The sequence below is a fragment of the Athene cunicularia genome (assembly GCF_003259725.1).
Source record: "Athene cunicularia isolate RWA chromosome 4 unlocalized genomic scaffold, athCun1 chr4_part1, whole genome shotgun sequence".
In the NCBI taxonomy this organism is placed as follows: domain Eukaryota; kingdom Metazoa; phylum Chordata; class Aves; order Strigiformes; family Strigidae; genus Athene; species Athene cunicularia.
In genome coordinates this window covers 8,882,349-8,908,299 of record NW_020799098.1, presented here as the reverse complement: position 1 = coordinate 8,908,299, position 25,951 = coordinate 8,882,349, and the positions used below count along the sequence as shown (strand labels likewise).

Genomic DNA, 25,951 nt, shown 5'->3' with positions numbered 1-25,951 from the left:
CACGTTGTAGGAGAGCTGCTTTGACGTAATCTGTCAGCCACAAAAGCTGCCACTGCCTTTGTATCTTTTGATCCTTAAGTACTGGACATGTTTTCAGTGGGACAGAACTAAAAGTCTGGGAAGTTGCTGGTTTTGAAGTGGTAGTTTTAGGAATGTTTTTAATCTGAGCTGTATAAATAAAGAAAATTAATATTTCTAGCTGAATCAATTAAAAAAAAAATCCTCCAACAAGTTATTGCTGCCTTCTAATGGCAAGAAACCTGAGGCATCGCTTGAGGAAAAACAAATAAATTTTGAATCCTAGTAGATGGGAAGAGAATAGCATACTGATGTGGTCAGTTCAGGGATGGTGATTTTTCTTTTTTTCTCTTCCTGTTTGTAGACTCAGAGGAATTAAGAGGATTCCTCTTTTTTGCCATTAATATGTCAACAGCAACAGCAGTGGTTTGCTGATTTTTCTCTCTTTTTCTCTGTGGGCTTGAAAGCTGGCTTTCTGGGTACTTTTTACTCTTACCTGTTACCATTTAGATCTTCTAACACTTTCTGCCCCCTCATAATTTTTATTCACAGATAAAAATCTTGTGGGCTGTTTTTATTACTAACGTGCTCATTTTTTATGTCCAATTCTGTCTCTGAAACTGTTGAACGCTAATAAATGCAAATTTATTATAATTCCCCCCAAACCCACGGTTTACTCATGGAAATTAAGTTGATACCTTGAAGTATCTAAAGGATGTAAAAGTGAACCAATTTAACAGCAAAGCTGTTTCATAATCCATATAAATACATGTTTTAGAGAGCTCTTTTGCAATTTATGCTGGTGTTGGCTTTTAAATATTCTAAATCTTCGTTTATTTATCCTTTTCTCTAATATTTTTTTTTCTTTTTAATAGGTCATCACACAACGAACTAGAAAAACATAGGTAAGTCTTGAAAAAAGCAAATTAAAAGATGTATGGCTGACATTAGAATTACTGTGCTTGTTGAAGATTATTTTGTTGAAATTGATTCTGCACTAAATAGCTTATTAAGTTGGGGGGTTTTAATCAACTAAAATCTAATAAGTATAATAATGTTTGGCTTTTTTTCTGTTGTTTGGGATGCTATTTTTGAAACAGCCCTGATAAGTATCTGGTTAACCATACTGTTACTAATAAAGAATCTGATTTCAGCAACTGTTTGCTAGAGGTGTTAAATGCTATAAGTACAATCAAAGTATTTTGTGATTAAGGTGGATGATTTTCAGGGAACAATATGTCACACAGGGTTATTCTATGTTTTTTTTAAAGTATGCCTAAAGTGCAGTTAATTTTCATCTTGCATGTAAGTACCTACAGATACGTTTTTCCCCTCCGTCTGCTTCCTTGCTGGTACGTGTCCTGTCCAAAGAGCTGTGTGTGAGCTAGAAATCAGCAACTCCTTGAGCTGCACCCCCGGTTCTGTGTATCCAGTACTGTGAAAAGCTGTTCTTACTTACCAAGGACATTCATTAGACCCTGAAGACCCAATTTGTAAAGAACTCGTGTTTGTACAGTTTTGGAGGCAGTGTTTACCGTCTACTGTATCTTGTCGGAGTTTGTTTGCAGATGGGCTTTTTAGCTGTAGGAAGTCTCCTGGGTATGCTGCTCTGAAGGTGCACGCAGAGAGCTGCTGGGTGCAAAAGATGTCCATCTTCTTCGCCCTGTCTTTCGGTTCCCCGGCTGAGCAGCACCATGGCATCCTCACTGCAGGATCACTGCCTTTCACTTACCATTCAGGCAGCAGGACAGACTCTCTTTTGGGTAGTTTTTTGTTCTTTTTCGTGTAGCTTGTGGTCTTTTGGGTTTCACACATCCAAAGAAAGCAAGGGGTATATGTTGAGTACGACTTAAACCTATTTGCATGCTTCTAAATACATGAAGCGTGGTTGATGGCACAAGATCGAACTCACTGGGGTTTTTTGTGTGTGTTGTTCTGTAGCCACAGTTATGTACAGCTAGACCATTACTTCCCCTGCATGCCTACATGCTTTCCTATAGTTTAATTGTAATATGAGTAAACTATAGCCCTGCCTAATAGCCACGTGGTCATCCTCGAGATGAGAGGAATTGGGGAAGGCTCAAGCTTACAAACACAGGCCTCGGCTGCAGAATGCTAAGGCAGTGAAATAAGCTGGCAGAAGTTCTGCTGACAGTCTTCAGGAAAATAACTTCATGCAAAATTCTATCCTTTAGTCACACTTCTTTAAAAGAAAAAAAAAATAAATTTTTGGCCCCAGCTATGCTTCTTTCTCTCATTTTTTTTTTCTGTCCTCTTTGTAGATACTCTGTTCCATTTCTTCCTTTTCCCCTGCTCCATCATTACTGACTTGTCATCCAAACTGCATATTCCTTTTTTTTTTTTTTCTTCCAGTCATTTTTCTAAGCCGAGCATGGAGTTGCCTCTTCTTCCCTCTGCTCTGCCTTAACATGTTTAAGCAGCACAGTAAATGAGGCACAGCAGCATTTGCAGCAGATGCAGGGGCAGAAGAGGGATCTATTAATTGTTCAGTCTCTGTTCTCACTTTCAGTTCTGTGTTGTATCTTTGTAATAGCTGGACCATATAGTATTTGCCTTACTATCTTTTCTTTCTATGCCATCTCAAGATCAAAATAGGTAAACTGCAAGGTATGTCTTGTGATTATACAACTAATATTTGTAACTGCTGCTGCTTGCTGTACCTCCTACAGTTACACTGTACTTGGAAGCCAGATTTTTATTATTCCTGGTGAGAACCTGCGAATTAGTGCAAGATCCTTGTATGTGCAAATGAGTGTTCACAAAAGCAGATAAGGTGTGTACAATTCTAGTTACCTAATGTACTGGTGCAAAGGACTCATAAGTTTGGGGTGTTTTTTTTTTTTAACAATGCCTTCTCCAGCACTGTGACTGTATGAGTTGATACTGATTGTACTGTTTTTCACTCTGTTTTACTAAAATTTCATTAAAATCCATCGGGCATCTTGCAAAGTTTAATGGAGGATTCACAGCCATAGTGTGTCCCTGTAGCAGCTGGTCCTTGCAGCAGAGCCCATCCTCTTCCCCAGCGCAGCCCTGCCCTGCCAGCTGTGAACACTCGATGTTGATTTTGGAGGTGTATCCTTTCCAGGACCAGTGCCTTTGACTCACCACTGCCATGATGCTTCTGGCTGAGGCACACTTAAATCTCACAGGAGCCTGTCAAGGAGGAAGAGAGGAGATGGCTGCTCATATCCTCCTCCTTGCCCAGTCCCTCACGTGGTGTCTGTGGGCTGGACTGAGTGCTGGAGGGCAGGGAAATGGCTTCCTCATTTACAGGGCCTTTGTGTCCTGGATGAGGGTGGCCAGAGCTGCCACTAACCAGAAAGTCACAGTAGCCATGTACTGGTACATGGTGCTGTTTCAGGCTCTGCGCTGGTGTTTTATCTCTGGTTTTGACATCAGCAGGAATGGCGGTGGTTCACCTCGCTGTGTGTGCAGACTCAGCCGTTTGGCACCACTACTTTAATTTGCATTTTCTACTGCTGGGTCTCTTTTCTGTATGCTCTTGAGGGGATGCTCAGAGGAAGGCAAATGGAAGCAGAGACGTAGTTCCAACAGAAACTCTCATTATATGGTAGTATTCAGACTACAATTATGGTAAAGTGTTTGTCAGCAATTCATACATAAAATTCCTTTTTCTCTGCTTTAAGTCTCCCTGGAATACCCTGCTCAGAACTTCAGTGTGGGTTCACTGCAGTGAAACTCTGTCAGGATTCATCCCTCTAATGGCAGTCCTGTTTTGGTCCCACGTGAATAAGGTTTACATCTAGAGCCATAAAACAGGAAACCCCCTATATAAAAAGCAGGAAGGCAGGAAATCTTCTATCCTAAGGACAGATGAAGTTCTACAAGATATTTTAATAATTACAGACAACTCAATCGGAATTGCACTTGGATATAAGTGGTTCCTAATGACAAATATATAGATGTATATTTGTGTTATTGTTTCCGGCCAGACCATTGTGGCAGTAGTTGTTTTCACAGAGCAATGTAAATAGCCAGTACACTGGTAATCATGACTTCTTGCAAGGCAGTTTTTAAATCGACTTAAGCTGGCAGCTGTACAGAGGAATTCAACTTTCATAGTGTAAAAAAACCCAAGAATCCATGAGAGACTCAAGCTTCTTAAAAAGCCACAGCATAATCTCATTTATTTGCATCAATTTATACTAGTTCTGCATTACAATGTATAAACCAGGGTATAATCCCCTGAAGATTGTACTGAGATCTTCACACTTCTCTGTGAAGGCAGTGAGTCATCTGCCCTCTGCTATTCATGTGTGGACTTGTCCTCCAGCTTGGGCAGGACTGCGGGAGGAAGGGACACCTCCCTGCTGTGGTCCATCCTTTCTCGTCAGAAGCAGATGGAGCCCTGATGAGGGATTCTAGGACCAACCCATCAGGGCTCCATCGGTGACAAAGTCATTTCACTCCTGCCTGGCTGTGAGCAGCTCTGCTGCAGGAGTTGTTCAAGATCTTGTCCTTTCTATGGCAAAGTCTTTGAAAATAGCTTGTGAAACTGAATGGTTTTAAAGAACAGCTTCTAAGACTTAGTGAGGAAATTAATAAAAGTGTGCCTCGAAATCAGCAAGCCACGTACTGCTTTCCCCAAACTGGCACTGTGTGAGCTGAACAAGTACCTTGGTTGGGTGACCGTGGTACATCTTGATCTAGACAGACAGCTACCTCCTGCCTCTGTCAGACCATTTGTATTCTCTGTGGGGTTTTCCTAGGGTTTTTTAGTCAAGAAGTAGGAGGGGGCAGATCAGCAGCAGTAAAAGTTGTCCTGCCTGCATTCCACAAAATAGTAAACTCCTGGCAAGCAGTGGGAGTATAATTAGAAGAGGGAGCTGATTAATGTCTTTGGGAAGGATGGGCTGGTGATCTTGAGCATGGCAGTGCTCAACACTGCAGCAGCTGACTTGCAAGTGCTCTCCTGCTTGGAGGAATCAACAGATCCCATCCCAGGTCCCCAGGCGTAGGTTTGACAAAAGTTGGTGAGCTGAGCCGGGTGGAGGTAAAAACCAGGCATTGCTGTTGGGAGCGGTGTGCTCTAGGGGCATTTCCATGCTTGCCTATGAAAGTCATTCCAGAAGAAGTGCACAAGTGTTTAGCTCAATCACTGGGTATCATGTGGGACAGGGAGCAGTTCTCTCTTGTTCAGGGCACACTAGTTTGTACTGCAGCAAGCTGAGACTGCTGTGGAGATGGCCTGGGTCAGCTGAGTGGGACAGCCCTGAAGTTTTATAATTGGAAGACCAGGATGGGGAGTACATGAGACACAGTGACTTGCAAAACATTTTAGAAGAAAACAAACCTTTTCTTCATCCCAGATGAGCCTAATGTATGCATTGTTTACAGCGCTGACCCAGGGGGAGCCCAAAAGTGCTCCTGTGCTTGCAGGAGGTAATGCTGTCCTGAGGTTTGAGTAGTGCTTTGTGTAGTCCTTAAACCTAAAATCTTGCCTGAAAAAGGTTGTTGTATTGCATCATCATGCGTATGAAGTAGATACCTGTACATAAATACAGGTTTTGATGAAAAATATATATTTTGATGGGAACATGATGATGTACAACATTATCTGGTAAAGTAAATAGAGTAGGTGCCTCTGAAGTTAAGATCTAAGAGATAGTCAGTTTTCTCATGAAGGAGGTACAGATGTACATTCATTGGTACATTAATTTTGCCCACCAGAGTTACTTGGAATTTATATAGGCTGAGAGAGTGCATAGATAAATGTCTTGAAATTCTCTCTGTGATTCTTCATGATACTAAATTGCAGGGTTAATGAAAAGTGTGTAATTGCCAGTTGCTGATAAACTTGGAAGTTTTGAAATAATAGCATACAAAACCAATGCATAGTGTTTTGTTTATTATGGGCTGCCTTTTCAAAATTACAAATTACCATTGCAGTTAGTACTGTTAATGCAGCATAAAGATATAATTGCATTGATCTGTCACGTTGAATGGCTACGGTGCTGCCACTAGCCGAGGAAGCCCCCTAACTGGTGCTGGAGATAAACTACTTGCAGGGAAGGATCACCCAGTACGTGTCTTGCTGCTGTGCTTCCATCAGGACTTTAACCCAGCCTGGCTGTACAGTGCTGCTGCTGGGTCCTGCTTCCTTCAGGCCCAGGAGGGAGGGGAGAAGGTTGCTTCTTCACCTGGTTCATTTTTCTGACCCAGCTCACTGTAACACCCTAATGCCAGCACAAGGAGAGGGTGGGATCACTTCTTTGAGTGACGGTATTCATTTACAGTACAGAGTAATATAGTTCATTTCTTTGTCAGTTTAATGTTCCTCCTAAGCATCCAGTTTTGGCCACTATTGTCTGGAGAGTGCTGTGCTGGATGGGTCTTACTGACCTGGTACAGATCTTATTGTTATAATGAGTCTATAAAAACTGCTGCCATTTCTAGGACGTGTCCAGGTTATACATAAACCATCCAGATAATGTGGCTACGTTAGTGGTGGGAACCACCTCGTCTTACTAGCAGACCTTAACCTCCGTATTATATCTGTTTCCTCTGGTTTTCTAATCAAGTAAGGAGCTTTTTACACCATCTGGTTGAAGTGAAGAGTTTATTGCAATTCAAGTGAATTACAATAAGCATACCTTTGCACTGCTTAAGCAAGGTCTTGCTTGCCTTTTGTGAGCTGACAGCCACCATGGTTTAGGTATCTGCTCCCCCCTCCCCAGCCATGACTGCCTCTCTGAGAATGCCAGCTGTAGTGCTCAGTTGAATGGTGTTACCTCAGCCAATGCAAGGCTGAGTCTTGGCTCAAACTCCCTTTTACCTGTAATTTAAACTCAGGTTTCCAACAAAGGAGCAAAGTATATGGTGCCATTTGTGTCTTAAATAGCTGTCATAAGTTTTTTTGTGGAGATTGTTTAACAAGGTCTATAAAGAACAGGACCCACAGAACTGAAAATTTAATCCTTTGCTTTTGTGTCCCGTGTTTTTGAGTGTGGTGAATCCATGGAATTAAAGAATTTAGAATGTTTAAAGCTTCGTGCTGAAATGCTATTCTTTCCTCACCTTTTCTGCACCTCTAGGCAGTCAGCAGTGTCTGGAACGGTGGCTTGTTCTGTACTACATGCCGCAATAGCTACTATAAATGCTCATGCACTGAACTGCTGTCTCACCTGCACACAGCAGCTCACCTGCTGATGCACTCCCAACAAAAGTGTCTTCCCACCTAGACTGCTGGTTTGGAAAGGATGGGGATATTATGCAGATGACGTTTGGAAGTGAATCTGATCCTGAAGTTAGATTCCAGGTGTCAGAGATGTACACATCCTCGTGCTTTGGACAAAGCTTTTATTCAGCAGTGAAAAATGGGCTAAAATACAGTCTTGACTAAATTGTGATGTCCTTTTTCCTGTTGAAGTCGGCTTTGAACTGCAGGGCCTAAGTGCAATCTTGGGTCTGGGCTCCAGAAGGCCGTGTGCTTCCAGGCCAGCCAACCGCCAGCAGAAAGCAGATGGGCGAGAAACCAAGTGCATGCATTTTTTCCACTTGAATTTGTTCATCCCTCTCTTCAAACATGAGTCCATTGTGTGTTGGCCTCTAATGGACTATGTGAAAGGTGGTTTATGTTCTCAGCATCTGCTTATTGACCTGGCCAGTTCTTATCCACAGTGGTAGAAGAGTGGGCTAGTCTTGTACAAAATGTAGATAGATGGGCCAGACTTCCAGGTGCTTTCAGCACTGTACAGACAACAGCTAGGTGCTGATTCCCTGCAAATACGGGAAGAGATGCTTGGTAGTGACTGCTTTCTTGTTTGGTGGAGAAAAAGATCTGTTGAATTAGGTATTTTTTTTAAAAAAAGGTTTTCCTTTTAAGCTTGCTTAGCTACATCTGGACAACCAAGCTGGAACTTGATATTATTTTTTTTTTTAAAAGAATAAATATATTTAGGCAGCTAATGGGCTTTAAGAACCTGGCCTCTGAAAGGAGTCTTACGTAACATGATGGGAATCCTTGGCTGAATCCCAACCAGTCATATCTGTAGAAGCCCACAGATGAAAACTGGGTATACAGAAGTGGTACCTGCAATGGTTTGAAGAGGTGGCAAATGCACATGAAAACCAGCAGTGTGGCTCCAGCTTTTTAAGGCAAGGTTGACACTGCACTCAGGATTCACACCAAATCTGCAGGAGGCTGGATTATTTTCTTCCAAGTATGTCATGAGCACAAAATTTTGATGATACAGCATCCCTGGTTGGAGTAGGCACTAAGGGATCAACCTAGGCTGGAGGAGGTGGCTCTATTCTGTGGGTTGCTTGTCCTGTCCCCTCCTCTCCCTGCCTCCATGCTGTATTTGCATCTCTAGCTGTATTTTCTGTGCTCCTTTCTGTGGGCTGCTGATTCTGTTTGAGTATTGGATATACTGTGGCCTGGTCCCAAACTCAGAATGTCTCTTTCTGGATGGAACAATGTGTACTTTCCTGTTACAGCTTATACTGCTTTTCCCTCGTGGTCTCTGTTGGTGGACACTTGTGCTTAGATTTACTACAGAGAATTCTTTTGCAGGTCAAGTAATTTTTAATCTGTTTTTTTCCCCTCAGTACACATGGTGGTTTAGCATGTGGCAGGCTGTGGGACTGATTCTGCACCCTGCTCAGGGGATTTCAGTAGGAGCTGTGTGTGCCTGCCTGCAAGCTGAACCCCACATCATATCTGGGCAGCTACAGAGGATGCAGTTAAGGTTCCAGAAACTATACTGAGCATGAACATTTAGCCAGCAGATCATAAATGTGAAAAAGCATAATGCTGTTCCTTTACAACAGTTTAATTTGGGCTGTTTTTGAAAAAAACACAACCAAAACCAAATAAAAACTATGCATGTGATCCAGTTAAAACTGACTTTTCTTGTCCTAAAGAACTGTGCAGTTCACAAGAATGGATATTTCTTCCCCTCCACACCCCTCCTTATTTTTGGAAGGAGAGGGTTGTTTGGGACTCCAGAGTGCTGTCTTTTGAGATGGAAACTGAAACACATGTAGTGAGCTACATACACATCCTACGAGAATAGAGCAGAGTGACAGGACTTGTCAAAGGATATCAAGTGGCTAATAATTATTGTTTAATTCTAGTTTACGTTTTACAATTTTTTTTTTCTATACAAATTAGCGTAACTAATTGTGTAGTCTGTGGAGATTGGTGTAGCCAACACAGAAGAGGTGTGGGCTTGGGTGTATATGCATGAGGTCATCTGTTGCAGTGCTTCTAACTTAAAAAGTAATAACTTTAGTTACAGACTCCGTGCCCTACATTAAGAAAGCCTACATTAGATTCTACCTTACAGCAAGAAAGCAGAAGATTTGGGGAACAGTCAAGGACTACATCTGAATGTGGTAAAATGTCTCTAAAAGGTTGGAGAACTACTTGTGAGTTCTCTCAACTGCCACCTTGGGATTAATGCCTAACAAATTTATCTGCTTGTCTTTCGTTAATATTTCAATTTAGATAACTAAGTGAAGATTCAAGGTGCTAAATAAGAGGCTTGCCTGGCATGTAGTTCCTGCCAGAACTCAGCAGCTCCTATTGAAGTTAGGAGTACCATCAATGTTTCCAAATACCGGCTATACAGACACTCTGTATCTTACATACCACTTTAGCTGGTATTTACAAAACGTAAAGGTAGCAAACCCTGTAATTCCCCCAAGAAAGCTGACTTGATCCTGATTGGTAAGTGCTGTTGTGTTGACAGCTGAAATGAACAACATGGGTGGAGCAAATAATTTCTGCTAGGGAAATTTGGGAGCTTGTTGTGTGTGTTTGACCAGAGGCAGTTATTGGGTCTATGTGCTAAGAGGTATTTGAAATAGGCTGTCAGGTGTCTTGGTTCCCACTGCCTGACTTTACATACTCATATGGCAAGTGGATCCAAACTTCTGGCTCTTCCTTCCATTGCCAGATAACCTGAGGACACTGCACTTAAGAAATCTGGGCTGAGTTTTGTGGGGAAGAAAGAAGGAGGAGGAGGAGGAGGAGGTAAGAGGAGAGAGTTTTTAAAAGCTGTTCCATACTTTATCATCCCCAAATGGATCCTTTTCAGATTCTGCTCGACTGCACCCTGTCTGGCACAGACAGCCAGCTTTGTACTGTTCAGTGGAAAGGGAAATAGGATGGAAATTAAATTGTAAACAAGGCACTATCTGTGCTGTGGCAAGTTAAATCTAAACTTTGAGGCAGGACTGTCAGCTATCTGCAACTCTCCACTGTCCCGTGATGCCAGATTTTGTCACTGTTTGGAGGGGAAATATTACATAAGTGTTGCTCAGCTTTTAATTCATATGAAAGTAAGAGTACTCATTGTAGCCTTGAAGAGGCTATCTTTAATTACTGTCAGTGCATTTAATCCTTCCTCTAAATTTGTTTATATATACACCTCACCGTCTTTTCTATCCACCTCTAATTACAAGGTTTCAATGACAGGTTTGGAGATGTACAGCAAGGCATTTGGGGACATGTATTCTTAATTACTTCAGGGTGACGACTTCTTTTCCTTTGGTGTTCTCACTTGGGGTCTGAACCAGCCTTTGGCTGGCTTGAAACGGCACCCAGCTGTCATCCTAGGGCACCCCAACTGTCTTGTTGGAGGACATCTCAACTATCTACAGCGGTACAAAACAGCACCACTCACCACCTCCTTCCCCAAAAGCCAATTAGCTTCATTCATGCATGCTCGAGCTGCCACCATTAGTTATTCCCTCTAAGATGACCACAAAGCTTTTGGTAGGTACAGGTGCTGAGGAAGAATTAACAAAAGCACAAATGAAAGTAAGACATAGCACTGAACATGACTTTCTGATAGTTTCCCAGTCAGAGCTTAAAACATCCTACCTCTGAGAAGGAGAAAGTGATTGTTTAGGTGCTGAACTGGAGATACAGTTGCCTTAACTCTGATTAGGTTTTAAAACTGGGGTGTGAATTGCTGTTGTTTCTGGTGCCTAGTGCAAGTAGGTCTGTGGAGTTCCTACAGCATTTGTCAGGCTAGTTAAATTGGACACTTGGTATTTACTTGGCATTTGGATATAGAGATGCAATAGACAATAAAACTACAGTCACAGGTATCCAGCATTGCAGATTTTAATATCTCACCCTCTTCAATTCAGCTTGGGAAAAGGCTGTTTAATTCCGGCTGTCTGCCATCCCAAGGCCTTGCATTCAGTGTGTGGTGGCAATGCATGTTTTTAATTTAGCTAAAATAATTCAGCTTGACTTGTCTCTCCTTTAATTTGGCATTATACAGCGGTGTAAAAAAAAAAATCTCGAACACATTTCTCCCCTCATTTGACATATGTATAAAGTAACTAGGTCTATAGGGAGGTTTAAAATTAGGCAGAAAAAGCTCACTAGGCCTTGTACCATGCTCTCTTCACTTAGTGCTGTGCTACAGCTCAACTTCTCTAGGCTTCTCTAAGCATTGTAGTCTTCTTTTTTTTTTTTTTTTTTTAAGATCCTTCCTGTTGGCAGCTGTCCTGAGACACGATGTTCTTGCTTAGCATTTTGATGTGGGGAAACAGTCTGATAATTAAAGCCGGTTTCAAGCCATGAGCTGATTTGTAAGCAGTGACTTGCTCAGGGGTGTTGTCAGTCGATAAATGTGTAGCTTGTGTGTGCAGAGCCATGCTGCACCTTGTGCCTTGAGCGCTGTGTGAGAGGGACATATATGCTCCCCGGAGCCACTTGTGGGGGAGACTGACTGCATCCTCTTCAACCACCTTTTTGTGAATGGTTAATTTGTGGAAAATTGTAGTTATCATCCTGCTCCCCTCTGCGTGTAAACCTAGTGCAAACCTGTTGTTCTTATTCAGCTTTTCCTTGTTTAAATAAATGTAGTTCTCTTTGACCTACACTCTACAGTCCTCATCAAATTACTTAGAAGAGCACTGTGAAAGATGCCAAATGAAAACACACCTGTTGTTGCAGAACTGCAGACCGAGGTCGTGGGTTTGGGTTTGCTGTTCAAATTTGCTTTGTGGTGTTCCGCTGTTGGTGAGGACCAAAGTGTTACCACAGCCATGTAAATGGTGGCGAGTCATAATCCACTCGGGTTTTCAGTGGGGAGCGTGTGTAAGTATGTGTGTACATCCGTGTAACTTCAAGTGGGAATTAAAACTGCTTGATACTGGAATAGCATGATCCTGCAATGGCACTCCCCTTGTCTAATTGGGTCTGACACTATTCTGAGGTAACAGACAAACTTAAAATCTTAAGTCTCCCTGCAGTGTAATCTAAGAAACTTGAGTGCCAGTAAGACAGATGGGTTTGAGAGGTCTAATTTAGGAGGACTACTAAGTTGCAATGTGTGCATTCTAATGTGCGAAACAAATGGGTGAAAGGATGGATGAATGAAGTATTAAATAAGTTTATTAAAAGCGTGGCTGATCATTTTTTTGTGGACTCTCTTTTTAAGTATGCATAGTGGTATTTCCATCACTTGTGTTATTTCCCCACAAGGCACTGTTGTTCATCTGCCTGTATTAGGTAGGTACTGTGTGATGCTGAGCACATGGTACTAGGTGATACCTCTCTTGCTGTTGCTTAAAAGCATTTGAGAGGTGAATAATAAAAGACAATCAGTAGATAACAGGGCTGAAAATAGAAGACACCTGGAACAAATTCCTTTTCTATAGTTGTAAGAATTGTTCATATTTGTCTGACATTGACTTTGAAGGTTTAAAATATAGAAAACTGTTCTTCATAGATGAGCACAACCTGAAGGCTGAAATACTAAAATATTAGTCAGAAACTCCCCTTTTTTGCAGAGGAAAAGAAATCCATACAAGGGCAAAAATGTACCACAGGGGATTTCAGCTGTTTTCATAATGTTTGATTTCTGTTGCCTGAGATTCTTGCAAAGTCAGAGATTTTACTGCTTCTGGTGAAAGAATTGAGAATCCTGTACAAGTAAATTTGAGATGGTCACCATCCAGGAAAGACCAGTGGTACCCAGCTGCCATTATGTTTGCTTGTGATGCTTTTGGGAATCCCTGTATAGCTTGTAAATTCCTATTGACATTTCCTATGAAGCACATCTCAAATTTCTGCATGTTGCTGTTACTTATCACCAAAACCTGAGACAATGAAGGGCTGTTAAACCTTTCATGGCTGCTCTTCAAATAAGAGCAGCTTAAGATAGTGGGATGGCTGAAGCCTGGGGAAAGCTGTGGGGACAAGCCTGGCTGCAGGGAGGAGCCCGGAAAAAAAAACAAGGAGAGGAGATGAGGGTGGTTAGATGTCAGTCCTGCAGCTCTTAATACTGCAGAGCCTGAGGCCACGGTTCCCCGGCAGTTAAAACAGTCAGAGCTGCTAGTGTCCCACCTGCCCCAAGTCCTTGCTGACAGGGTTCTGCTTGTGCATTGCTTTGCCTGAGTGCTGTTCAGAGTGCCTGCCATGAGCCCCTGAAGGAAAAGGACTGGTTGGAAACCAACCACTGTATTTTGGTTTTGTGGCTTTGCTGGGTTGGTCGACATGCAGTTCAGGCCTGTGGATGAGTGTGCGGAGGGGTGGCACAGGCGGGGGGGATGCCTGTGTTACACCCTGCACAGCTCTCTGGCAGCTTGTGCTCACTCTGCAGCAAGAGGAGAACTGAGTGGGAGAAGGTCCAGGAACACTATGACAATGGGCACTAACCGTGCCACAGGGCTTTTATTTCTTCTGCTGGCCAAAGTCAAATGTGACTCTGGGACCTGTCACAGAGCTCAGTCTGTCTGCTTCTGCTGTCAGATAAGTTTCTGAAGGGACAGCACGTGGGCAGTCTGGCCAGCCACCAGCTGCTGAGGCTCCAGTCAGGTCTCTCCTTGTCCAGGTTGCTTCACAGGGTCATTCCAGCCCAAAGCAAGCCTCGGGCGTTGCTGCTGTTTGCCCATCTTAGCTGCTGCTCCTGGCTTATGGCAGTACGTGGACCACCACAGCTTACCCTCTGGTGAGAACCGGAGCGCAAGGAGCATCAAAGTTGGCTTGTAGGCATTTTGAGAGATGAAGAAATGGTATAGCCCAGTGCTCATCATTTAGGACAGGCAGGTGTCATTGCACTCAGCAGGGAGCTACTGGAGGGATGGAGAAAGCAGCAAGATCTGCCAGGCATCACCTCTCTTGGGAGTCAGCAGCTTCCCTCTTGTAGACCACCCAGTGTTCACCTGTCCCCAGCTTGCATCCCAGATAGTTTTCTGCACGCTGCTGCCAAGAGGCTTAGCTGGCCAAAAATGCATACATTTGTGGCACTGCAGATACTTCCCTTAACTTATGTTTGCTGAAAGATGTAGGAATAAATTCTGGCTTCACGCATATGCTCCAAAACATGAACAAGCTGCAACTTTTGGAAGGTAAAAAGGCAAAGTTAAAGTGCAGAGTCTTGGCTCAGCAAGTGGGCTGAAGTGACACTAAGTGAAAGTAAATAAAATGCACTGTGAATGCTGCAGTGTGCATTTATATACAGTGAAATAGAGAACTTAAATATTTTTCAGAGTGATAAAATGCACAAAACACTGAAATGGTAAGCTGTATATCAGGCAGCAGAGGTTTTCTCTGTCTTCCTTAGCGTTAGGAACAGTACCAGACATTTCTGAGCAGTATTCGCGTGAAAATGTGGAGATGATATAAGTTCATAGCAGCAGTGGCTCTTTGGAAGCTATTGATGGTAAGATGAACTTGCAGCCATTGCCTTCATAGGCAGTTGATGTCATGTGTTTGGATACTTCAGAGGTACCCCAAGACCACCAGCTACCTGACTGGTAAGGCTATCTGGCTGGTTTCAGTTTAGTGAAACAAATGCACAAAAATATTCAGCACACTGAAAATGCATATAGAGGATGAAACTATGCAGTTAATAATAAAGTAAATAAAGCAGGCGGTTGCACTGATTGTAGGGCTGTTGCATTTAATTCACTAACAATCACTGCAATTAGGCACTCACGGCTTTTTTTGCCTGTTAGTTGCCACAGTGTCTTCCCGGGCTTTGTTGCTGAATTTAGTCGCAGAGGCCTCTGTGAGGTGTTAGACATGGACAAAAAACGCCACATGGAACAAACCTTGGATGAATCTTCACCTGCAGCACAATCTTCAGGATTTTGTTCTTAATATGGAAAAAAAAATGGCATCTAGTGTAGGACACTGTTGTTTGAATTATCTTTTCTTGGATAATAAAAAGCCAAGACGTTTGCTGTAAGGGTGCTACTGAATTTTCTGGGTTTGACTCTGAGGCACTCAGCTGTGAGCAAGCATTTCACACATCTCGTAGCAATCGGCACACTGGGTGCCTTGCTATGGTACAGTGCTTTAATACTAAGAGGTTTTCTTTCCTTTTCACTAAAGCAAATTTGTTGTGTGGTTGAAACAGATTATGCAGCCTAAGTATGAGCTAGAGCTTCTTTTGGGGAAAAAAAATGTATTTGAGGTATCCTTTGTAGAGTAGAAAGTCTTGTAAGTGTTTCTGACTGAAATAAATACAGAAGAGACAGGATTTTGTACTTCAGTGGAGGATTGTTATCTTCCATTGTATTTAATATTTTGCTGAAGATATGCTAAATTCTGTGTCTACCATTAATAGGTTTCTTTAGAACCATTTATATATGATTGAATTTCTATGATTTTTTAAAATGGAAGTTTACATATAGTCTCTTTAAATGTGTTTATAAACAAATATGTTTTAATTAGTCAGGATTATCTTTGGTAGCTTATAAAAAGTATTGTAGAGCTGTAAATATATAATTCCTGACACTTACTTTAAGAAAAGTGTTAGCTTACGGAGGAGTGAGGCAAGTATGCTTGAGTACCAACTTCTGAGCAGAATGGGGAGTATAATTATATGCTTACCTACATTATATGTGTAGGCATGATATCCAGGAATATATGAAATAATATAAACACATTTAATTTTCAGTACCGTTAAAGCCATTTGCAACAAAATTCTGTCATTGCTCAAGAGTATGACTGTGCACAAAGAGCTGAAGCCCTTAAGAGATCTTGACTTAACTGTGTCAAGCTCTAATATGAAAGGGTGAGAGTCAGAAGGCAGGCAGAGTTCCTCTCTCATTTACCTTTGTGGCAAGTGAATCCTAAAGTCACAATGGGGATTTTTTTACTGCTGGTCTGCCTTTCTTAAAAGCCTTGAAATAATGATAAGTTTATGAATAATGATGCTGCCTGTGTTCATCCTGACCAGTGCATGTCACAAAGGGTCCTGAGCTTCTGTGGTCGCTGATTCTGTCTAAAATTTGAGTGCTCCCTGTATGCAGGTGTTTGCATTTCATAAATAAAACTGTGAAGAGTCTTCCTGTAAAAACACGAGTGTCTTACAATTGCAGTTAGCTCACTTCTGTATTTTATGCTGAATTTCATGCCTGGTAGGGAGATAAAATCACCCTTCTTTAGGGATAAAACACAACCATTAATTCACCACAGGGGCCTGTGACCCAGAGTTGTGGGCTCAGCCCAGACTGCTTTGGTTCACAATATATCTGGTGAACATTTGACTCCAGAAGTGAGTTTTTGGTGCAGAGATTCTTCTCTAACTTTATCCTATGTATGTTATTAAGCCAGATTACATAGTCATTATGCAACAATGAAAAATTTAGTAACTGCTCTGTATTTTTAAACCTTTGTGTATTATCTTCAATGCACAGCACCAGGACCAGGATAAGATTGAATGTGGGAAAAAATGTGAAACATGAGAGAAGGAATCTGAAATGCTTCGGTAACTGTCCAGTTCATAGTAATAGGTCTTCTTCTAGATTAATTTCAAATAGATTTATATTCTTTGAAGTGGGGGGTTTGTTTGTATTAAATTTGTACTGAATTTGCCCTGTGATAGGGTCTGAGGCTCTCTGGTTTTTGGACTGAAATGGTTAATGTACAAAAATGACGAATTTTAAATTTTTGCATCTATTTCAAATATATCTGTTGTTCTCACTAGTGTAGCTTGTAATGATTGCATTTTCAATGTTATTTGAGTGTTTGATCTGTAGTGTCCTTTTCTTTTCAGAACATCACCAAGCAAGTATATTTAGCAGTTGATTCGGGAGTATGTCAACCTCCTATACACACAGCTAGTTTAGTAGACTAAATTTGGGACATCTGAAATAAAAACACATGTTCAGCCATGCAGGCATTTTTAGCATTAGAGCGTCTTGCAGAAAGCACGGTTAGGGCTGCCTTGTGAGGCAAGTATTGTTTCATATCTACATGTGTTTTGGTGATGCACTGTGGTGTGAGGTACGTTGGGCTGTGAGTGTTGAAGCAACAACACCCTGTCTAACCCAGCCAACTTCTGCTGGAGCCAGCATGAAGGGAAATTCAGAGCATGCAGTATGGGAATATTGACATTTAGTGGCTTTTTGTCCACTTCCTAGCCTTCCAGATCCTTACGACCCATCAGCTGGAGATGCTGCAGCTCTGAAATGCCTCCTAGTATGGCTAGGACAGCTTCATGTCTTGACTGGGTGATCTGCTTGTAGGTGGGCGTGGGTGTGGACCAGACAGAGCTGTTCTGGGACTTCCCACAGGATGACAAACTTTGCTGATAAGAGTTGCTCCTTCCCTTCTATGGCCGGCTTTGGTTCCACAGAGAATGGGTACATGTGGGAGAGCCATTATTCTAATTAGGGGAGGCTGTGGACTGAGACCTTGAAGATGTACAAGGTGAACACTTGTCATGAATTTGACTTCTCTATAGTGAGTTTTATGCTCTTGACCGTGATTGTTGAGAAAGAGGTGAGCATGGCCCTTTTGACACTCTCTGCGGGTGATCTCTGGAAGTAACAGCACAATGTCAACAGCAGAACTGTTGTTTATCTCTTCAGGTGCAGCTTTGAGGAAATGCCTACCACATGCTACTTACCATAAATGCACGGAAGGCTGTCGGCAGCTTTGTCTGCATGGGTTGTCCAACCAGGGTGGGGGGATTGACAGGCAGATGTTTCATATGAACACAGTGCTGTCGCCCTGTATCATGAGTGTCCATGGCCATTTAATTTCACTGAGGTCTGGCTGAGGCAGGCCATGCTGAGGACTAAGCAGCTTGTTTTGGATGTGCACTTTGCCTTTCCAGATGGCTTTGTGCAGATCATTGACTTCCAGATAAAGTCTCTAGATCTATACTTGAATGGTTTAGGAAACACACCTTTGCTGATGTCAAAAAAACCCGTGCAACTACTGCCTGAACAACTACTTCTGTCGGACTAGCTGCAGCATTTCTATCTGCTGTGCTGGATCTATAAAAGCCCTGGTAAGCCCCTGTGGAAAGACTGCAGGTGAATCAGGTCACTTCACAATCCTACCAGCTTTGTATCAATCAGACTGGCACAGGTTTAAGTCACACAGTTGGGGGTGTTTTGCTATTAACATGAGTGGGACCAATCGCGTGAGTCAAATGCTACAGCTTTATAAGCAATCTTTGATTTATGTTCATAGAAATGTTGATTGGAGGGCTCTCTGAATCTCTATGGCTTTGTCTGCGTAAATCTTGAAAACCTCCAAGGATGACCGCGCTTCTACAGCCTTTGTGGGCAACCTGTTCTGATTGTGCACCACTGGCCTAATAAAAATTTTGTTTCCTAATGTCCATCCTGAACCTCCAAAGCCATCGCCTCTTGTTATCTGGCCCTACTGAGGAGTATTCTGTTCCCATTGCAACTACCCATCAAGTAGTTGTAGGAATTTCTTGGAATTGTTGCAGTTTCATTGGAATGAAGATTATCCAGTGTGAACAATAGGCTTTTTTGTTTCTTTTTTTTCTCTCTGCATCTTAGTATTCCATTTCTTGGTGCACTAGAATGGATTTGTGTCTGGGGTTTCATACATATGGGGAGGCTTATTGACCAGTATTTAATAGACTCATTTAACACAATTTTGAAATTTGTTAGGATCAAATATCTTAATTTACTTTTGCATGGCAGTTGTCTTTTGAGAAGTGGTGAACTATAGCTCCTCTGGCCAGCACTGCTCCTGCCTTTTCAGAGCTGAGCACAGGAGCAAGCTGGAGACTCTGAGGACTAGAGTCAGTGAGTGGTCTTCAAATGAACTTCTGATGGATGTCCTTGTACTATGCAGAAATTACCAACACTATTTTGCTTCTTTGTCCCTTCAAGTTGTGGGGCTCCAGGGTTCATTTTGCTATCAGTTCTGAAATACCTGCCACTACTGCCCACCATGGCTTATATGTATTCAAAACCAGTTCAAGGCAATTCCAGCTGGTAGCCATTGCGTTAGTTGTCACCAAGCTGCTTTCTCCTTTATGTGAACATGATGAACCACCTGACTGCTCCTAGACATGGCCACTGCTGTGAAATGCTGACTAACTCTGTGGGCTTAGTAATGCATTTTTATTAAGCATTAGAAAAGCTATAGTGCAGAGTTAGAGAACTGTGTTGTGAGCTTGCTTAGGGAGAAACACGGATGTCTTGAACATCTGAAACTCCTTTATCATCTGGCATAAAGGCAAATGTGGTAAATCAGAGGCAGGTCACCCATGCACCTCTCTCCATGCGTCGAACTGTTCCCAAAATGGAGAGCTGCAGGCTTGAGGATTCAGATTTTGGATGGCTTTTTTTTTAGATCCTTACCTTCTCTGATAAATTCAGTACCAGTGACAAGTGGGATATTTCTGTGCATCCACATGAGGTGAGAAAAGTGCCCGCTTCTGTAGGCACCGGTGTCCTGGCCTGACACCATGCTTTGTGTGGGTGAAGGTGTAACAGTTGAGTTTCAAAGCTGGAGCAGAGCATAATTAACCCACTTCAACCACATTTCATGCACAGAGATCATTACCCCATTGTTCGGAGACCAGGAGACCAGGCTCCCTTTTTTTTTTTGTTTATTTTCTCGGTGGAATTTAAGGCGTCAGCTGCAAAACACAAAGCAGCTCCAGTTGCGATTACCTCTGTGAGTGCCTTTCCCTCACAGTCAGCTGAGAAAAAGCGAAAGCTGTCAGGTCTCTGCAGAAAAATAGAGAAATTAGTGCTGGCAGAGTCTGTACACGACAACTTATCTGCTGTGAAGTTTGAATCCCTTGTTCCTGATGGTGTGATCTGTTAACATAACATGCTTGAAATGTTTTCTTACATTCTTACAGTTTTTTCTAAGATGTGCAAATGAAAAACGTGGGGTTATTTACTCTAGTACCTCAGGAATTGTGGTGGGCTGGTTTTCTTTTTTTTACGTTCACAATCTGTGCCATCGATTATGCTGTTGTGTTACAATATACGAATTAACCACATAAACATGCCTGCTTTTATGTAAAGGTCTGCGTAAAGCTCATGCTTTAAAATATTTAATGGATTTGTAGGTGCTGAGTAATTGAATGAAAGAAAAAAATCCCTTTTAAAAAAACAGCTAAAGTCAGAGCAGGTCTTTTAGCAAGTGTGTATTACATTTAGTGCTATCAGTTGTTAGTGATGAGAATGCCTTAAAGCTTTTTTTTTTAATATTTAGCTCTTTTTAATTCTTCTCATTTGTCAGTGAAAATATTCTTGACTTCAGTCTCGTGTTCTTCATGGCACTTCTGTAAAGTCCTGCTTTACCTGGTTGGCAGGTAACATAAAAGAATTTGTGCTTTAAAAAGACACACAGCTGTGCCTGCTGGATCTTGGTAATGTTTCTGTTAACTCCCCAGTTGATGGTAAGGAAGTGAAGTAAATCCTTACTTTCTCCCTGTGGTAAGCAGACTTTCTTCAAATAGTAACAGAGGCAGATGAGTATGTAGTCTGGTTTCATTAACGTTTTCCAGGATTAATATTAAGTAGATCTCAGATCAACAGTTCTGTATATTCCTCATCAGATGTTTAATTAAGTATATTGATTGTTCCATTTCAATGTATTTAACTCTTTATTTACTACTTGGATATTATTCTTGTCCTCTTCCTTGCCACATCCTCCTTTATCTTCAGTCCCCACTTTCTCGTCAGCTGTCTAAATGCAGTTGCATCCAAGTTGTGCCGAGTGACGCAGATGATTGCGTGTGTGTTTAGAGGCCATTTAAAAACCAAAAAGATTATTTGAATTTAGTCCCTGAAGCAAGTTTCTTTTAACTTTTTTATGCATTACTTCTTTTTTTATGCATTACTTCTTTTTTAAACCACAGAACCAGCCAGGTAGTTGTTAGAGGATACAGACACAGAAATAAAAATTTACCTGATAAGGATTTTCTGTATAAATACCAGTAGTGTTTAATTCTGGTTATACACTATTTTAAAGATCAATGTCCCAGTTTAAGTTAGCAGCCACAGGGGTGCTTTTCAATACGATGGGGCGATTTTTGTGAATACTTACCCCAGTCTTTGTAGCTGTTGTTTAAATAAAAGCATTTAGCTGGTTAAATTTAGAGCCTTGTGTTTAAAAACAAATCCTGGGCCTAAACAAAAAAATCTATAATCAGTTTTCTCTTGAGAATCACATTTTCACCGATATACCTTTCTCCCTAAGTGGCTTGAAGAAAGAATTAACAATTTTATAGAAATGCTCTTTGATTTCCTACCTAATACATTGCTGATTTATATGCAGCCAGAACTAAATGTGTGAGTGTATAGTCATTAATATACTGTATTTTAATTAGATTTTATTTTGCTCTGGGTTTTTTCCCCATTAATTCTCAGGTTGTTTTCACATTACACTAATCATTCCCATTACACGTGCGTAATTTGTCATTCGCTGCATATTAAATCCTCTGCAGCTGCATTTCAGACACTGATGCTGAATTCTGGCTCTGAACAGATTGTTCAAAAGAGTTCATTTTTGACCAGAAGCGTTACATTTCCTGCAAAGTTTGTTTCCTTCATGCAGCATCGAGCAGATTTGAAAAAGATGATTATTCATCTCACACTTGTGATCCGCTTCACTTACTATTACTGCTTTGTGGGGGATGTCGGCATGCTCCAGGTCGTTGCTTTGTTCAATCTGCAATAGGCTGGCAGAAAGGAAAATATTAGAGATGTTGCTTATGTAAGTGCTTCTGCATCCACTTCTATCTTATTGCAAAACTGTATAGATTCCTGCTCAAGAATTGCGCATTAAAACCAGGAGAGATTTTCTTCTGGATTTAACTGTAGAAGCACACTCCCACACTGTTCTTTGGTTTGCTGCTGCCTTGTTTTGGATAGTTGAAGCAACTGTTTCGTGGACTGTTGTATTGCCAGCATCTTTCTCAAAGGCAGACAAAGTTTGGAAGCAAAGCATCTGTAGAAATACCACTTCGTTTATCCTCTTTAGTATAGGAGAGATTGTTGAGAGCAGTAATAGTGATACTTGCAAAGGAGTAACAGAGAAAGCAGGACCCAGTATGGATGGAAGTATTTTCTTTTGTGTAATAAAGGTTGTCCTGGCTGTACACTGAGAGGAGAAATGTCTCCTTCTCAGGAGGACTGTGGGTCAGTAGATGGGAGGAGAAGGAGCATCAGGACCTCCCTGGCACAATATATTGATAAACCATGGCTGGAAGGAGCTCCGAGCTGTGCAGAGCTGCATGGATGCCCTCACCTTGTGTAGCAGGAGTCTGTCCTATCGCATCAGGCAGGGCTAATGGGGGAGAAGGGAGTCGGGGTCTGCAGCTTCCCTGCTCCCTGCCTCCCACAGCTCTGTCTCTGCCTGCAAAAATCACTGGATTGGAGTAAAGTCCCAGTTTTAATTCCTTGTCTAGCCGTAGATTCAGTGCGCAGCCTTGTCTGGATGTCTCCAGTCTCTGAATGTATTCCTCCTTCGTTAAGATGGGACTAAGCAGACTGAGCAAACGGCTTTGAAATATAGGTAGGAAACTAGTCTCTGAATGTGCCAAGCAGCATTACTGCATTTCAAGTGACCTTTCAGTCTGAAACTTTGCCAAAGGGAGGGGAAAGGAAGCCACCATTGAATCGAGTTCTGCACAGAGATCCTGCAGACAGATGGTGTTTGCATATAGGATATGCTGTTCGGGTGCAACTTTACTACAACGCTCTTCGTTTTTAATAATTTCAGGCGGGCTAAACTCCGGCTATATTTGGAACAGCTAAAACAACTTGTGCCTCTTGGGCCGGACAGCACCAGACACACCACTCTAAGTCTGTTGAAAAGAGCTAAGATGCATATCAAGGTAAAAACATTAATCCATATTTTTATTTCTTTTAAAGCAGAATCTTCCAGAATGTGTATCCATAGAGAGGAAGCTAATTTTCACACAAAATCCATATCCATATGTCCAATCTTCTGGATATACTGGCCTTTATTAGTCGCAAGGATTTCAGTCACAATATCAAGCTTTTGTGTTTTGCAATTTACCCTGCAGTGTCAGATACATAAAATGGTGATTTTGTGACTTCTGCTTAGTTACTAATGGTTTACATTGTATTTAAAATATATATATATATATATATATATATGTATCAAAGCTGTTCTTTGATTAATATATTTAAGGACTGAGCAAAGTAGCATTGTACTGCACTGATTTCAATGTAAAAAGCGAGATCCATTCATGATCGAAAAACTAACTGAGTCAAAGGGATTGTAGCTACTAGTAAGCTTTATCCTCTTACACATTTTGATGATCAGATCCTGTAGTGTTTGACAATCATTTAAAATAAACCAAAAATGAAATGCAATCTCCTGTTGGTTGCCACTCCCCTTGCACGTTTCATGGGTGTAACAAGTTTAAACTAAAAACCAACCCAAAATCTCACTCGTGATACAGGAGCAGTGCAGGTTATACATTTGCACAGGTAATTCAAAGAGGATTATTCCTCAGGCCTCCTCTCTTCAATGACACCTTCACTCCCATTTTCACTTTCTTAGTTTCAGGGGAACCGTGTTATATGCAGTAAAAATACAAACAGGTAATCAAATGTGAAAGTTAAAGAACAGGTTTCTGCTGCTGTGTCCAGGACGATAATTACTCATCTGGCATTTTTTCAGTGTTATAGGGAAACAGGTCAAGAATGGTGTCAGGAGAGGCTGACTACTGGCAGTAATCTTGGAGTATTTTGGACAACAACTGCTGTTATACAGCATTAAGATTCTCTGCAGTTGCAGAAACGGGTGTATATCATATGAAGAATTAAAGATTACTTTTAAGCAAAACCATTCTTGCAAACAAGTTTACTGAGCTCCTTCCTCAGCTCTTATAAGCACATTTACTCCAGCTGGGCAACCCCTGTTTTTACCATTTGAGATTTTGGCCTCTTGTTTATAATTCAGGCTAACATTCATGAAAGGCACCGCATGTGGTTTTTGTCTTGGGCTGCCCCCCTATCATGGGCTTATGCATACAAATTGAAAAACTGTTTTTACAAGTGGCAAGTGTGAGAGATTAGCCATGTAGTTACTATTTCAGCTGCTGATAAAAAAAAAGCTAGGAACAGATTCTTTCCAAGTCCATCATGTACAATACCAAGGACTCATTTTCTGAAAACTGAAATTGAAGTTTAACTTTCTTTTTAACATTTGAACTGAACCTACCCTAACTGGGTTGCCATTTAATTGCTCCCCTTTGTCAGGTCAGCTACGTCCCTGCTGCACTGCCACAGCACGCCAATGCCTGACTGCCAGTTCTAATACAGTCATCAGTTTTGAACTTTTCACACACATCCCCCCATATATTGAAACTGGCCTTGAAAGATTGGATGGTTTTGAGTCTCCTGGATATGAATCACTGAGTTAATTCCTAAAATAGTTGTTAAGAGTTTGGGATTGCAGCCAGGAAAATACAGGAAAAGGAAATCTGATCAATTGGGCATATTTGGTTTGTTGTGTACATGGATGTACCAACTCCTTTTCTTATCATAACATTGTGTATCCACATATGATGCATATCTACATACTGTATTGCCTGGGAGGGGGCTTAACACAAAGCTGCAGAAGTTAGATTTTGTTCAGACAGGAAACTAACTGCTCAGTTCAATAGTGTCAATTATTTTTTCAAAGATAAATACTTTTGCTTTCAGGCTTGCACTGGAACAACAAAATCTCTGAAATTGTTTTGCTTGTGGTTTGTGTGCATTGTCCCACTCCGCTCTCCTCAGAAAACCAAGCACAGGTTCATTCAGATGGCAGGGAGGAATTGTCAACAGCTGTATTCACTCCCTGCACATCTCAAGCCCAGTGGTCATGTAAACACAGCTCACAGACAAATTTGGTCTTTCTTATGAAAGCTTTTTCTGCTACAACCTGTAATTTACTTCATCAGTTAGATAATTTTTTAAAATAATATAAGGTGTTATGATTTGTGTGTCCTTCCTGCTTTTGATCCCATCATACTCATTACCCTTTCTTCCCTAATTATATAGTCATTTTTTTTAAATAGCTGTCAGTGATTTGGAAGAGGGTGCAGTTGAAATCTTAAAAGATAATATTTCTATTATTGCATTTGGACCAACAGTGCAGCACATTTTATCAGGTGTGAAGTATTCTTTTAATTTCAAAAAATTAATCCATTCTTTTATGCAAGCAGAGGGGAGATTTTGGGTAGATGTGTGGAAGGATCCTTTCACAGGCTGAATGCTGAGAAGTTTTGGATTAATACCACTGATTTTGTAGGAGGTTATCACAGAATTATCATATTTGCTCTGCAGAAGTTCAAGGGGAAAAAAAAGCAAGAATAAAGAGAATTGTTCATAAATTCCTCCTACTATATATAATTAATACTGCTTATTGTTAGAGAAGCTTTTTAAATGCTAAAAATTTCCATGGCCTGCGGTAGGAGGGAGAGCATTCAAGAGGCTCGAAGTGGTTCCTTTATGGTGATAAGTCTCTTATTTCACCTAAAGAGGCGTTACATTCTGACTGAAACCTGAGCTGTGCTCTAGTTATCAAAGATGATGCCAGCTTTGCCTGACAAAATGATTTAAATATTCCCCACAACCAAGGCAACAATAATTCGGTTTTAGCTGAGGAATGTCTGCTGGTGGCAAGAGAGTTGCTGAGGGATATCCCCCCCCC

General features: G+C 41.4%; 1 protein-coding gene across 1 annotated transcript in view; it reads left to right on the top strand.

Moving 5' to 3' along the window:
- Window positions 1–893: 893 nt before the first annotated feature.
- MXD4 (MAX dimerization protein 4) overlaps window positions 894–25,951 on the top strand; it is a 29,309-nt gene continuing 4,251 nt past the window's right edge. Inside the window, exons 1-2 of the mRNA XM_026846767.1 lie at window positions 894–923; window positions 23,000–23,114. Of these exons, the coding sequence (XP_026702568.1) occupies window positions 23,103–23,114 (12 nt within the window). The 5' untranslated portion in view covers window positions 894–923; window positions 23,000–23,102. The remainder of the gene's footprint in view (window positions 924–22,999; window positions 23,115–25,951) is intronic.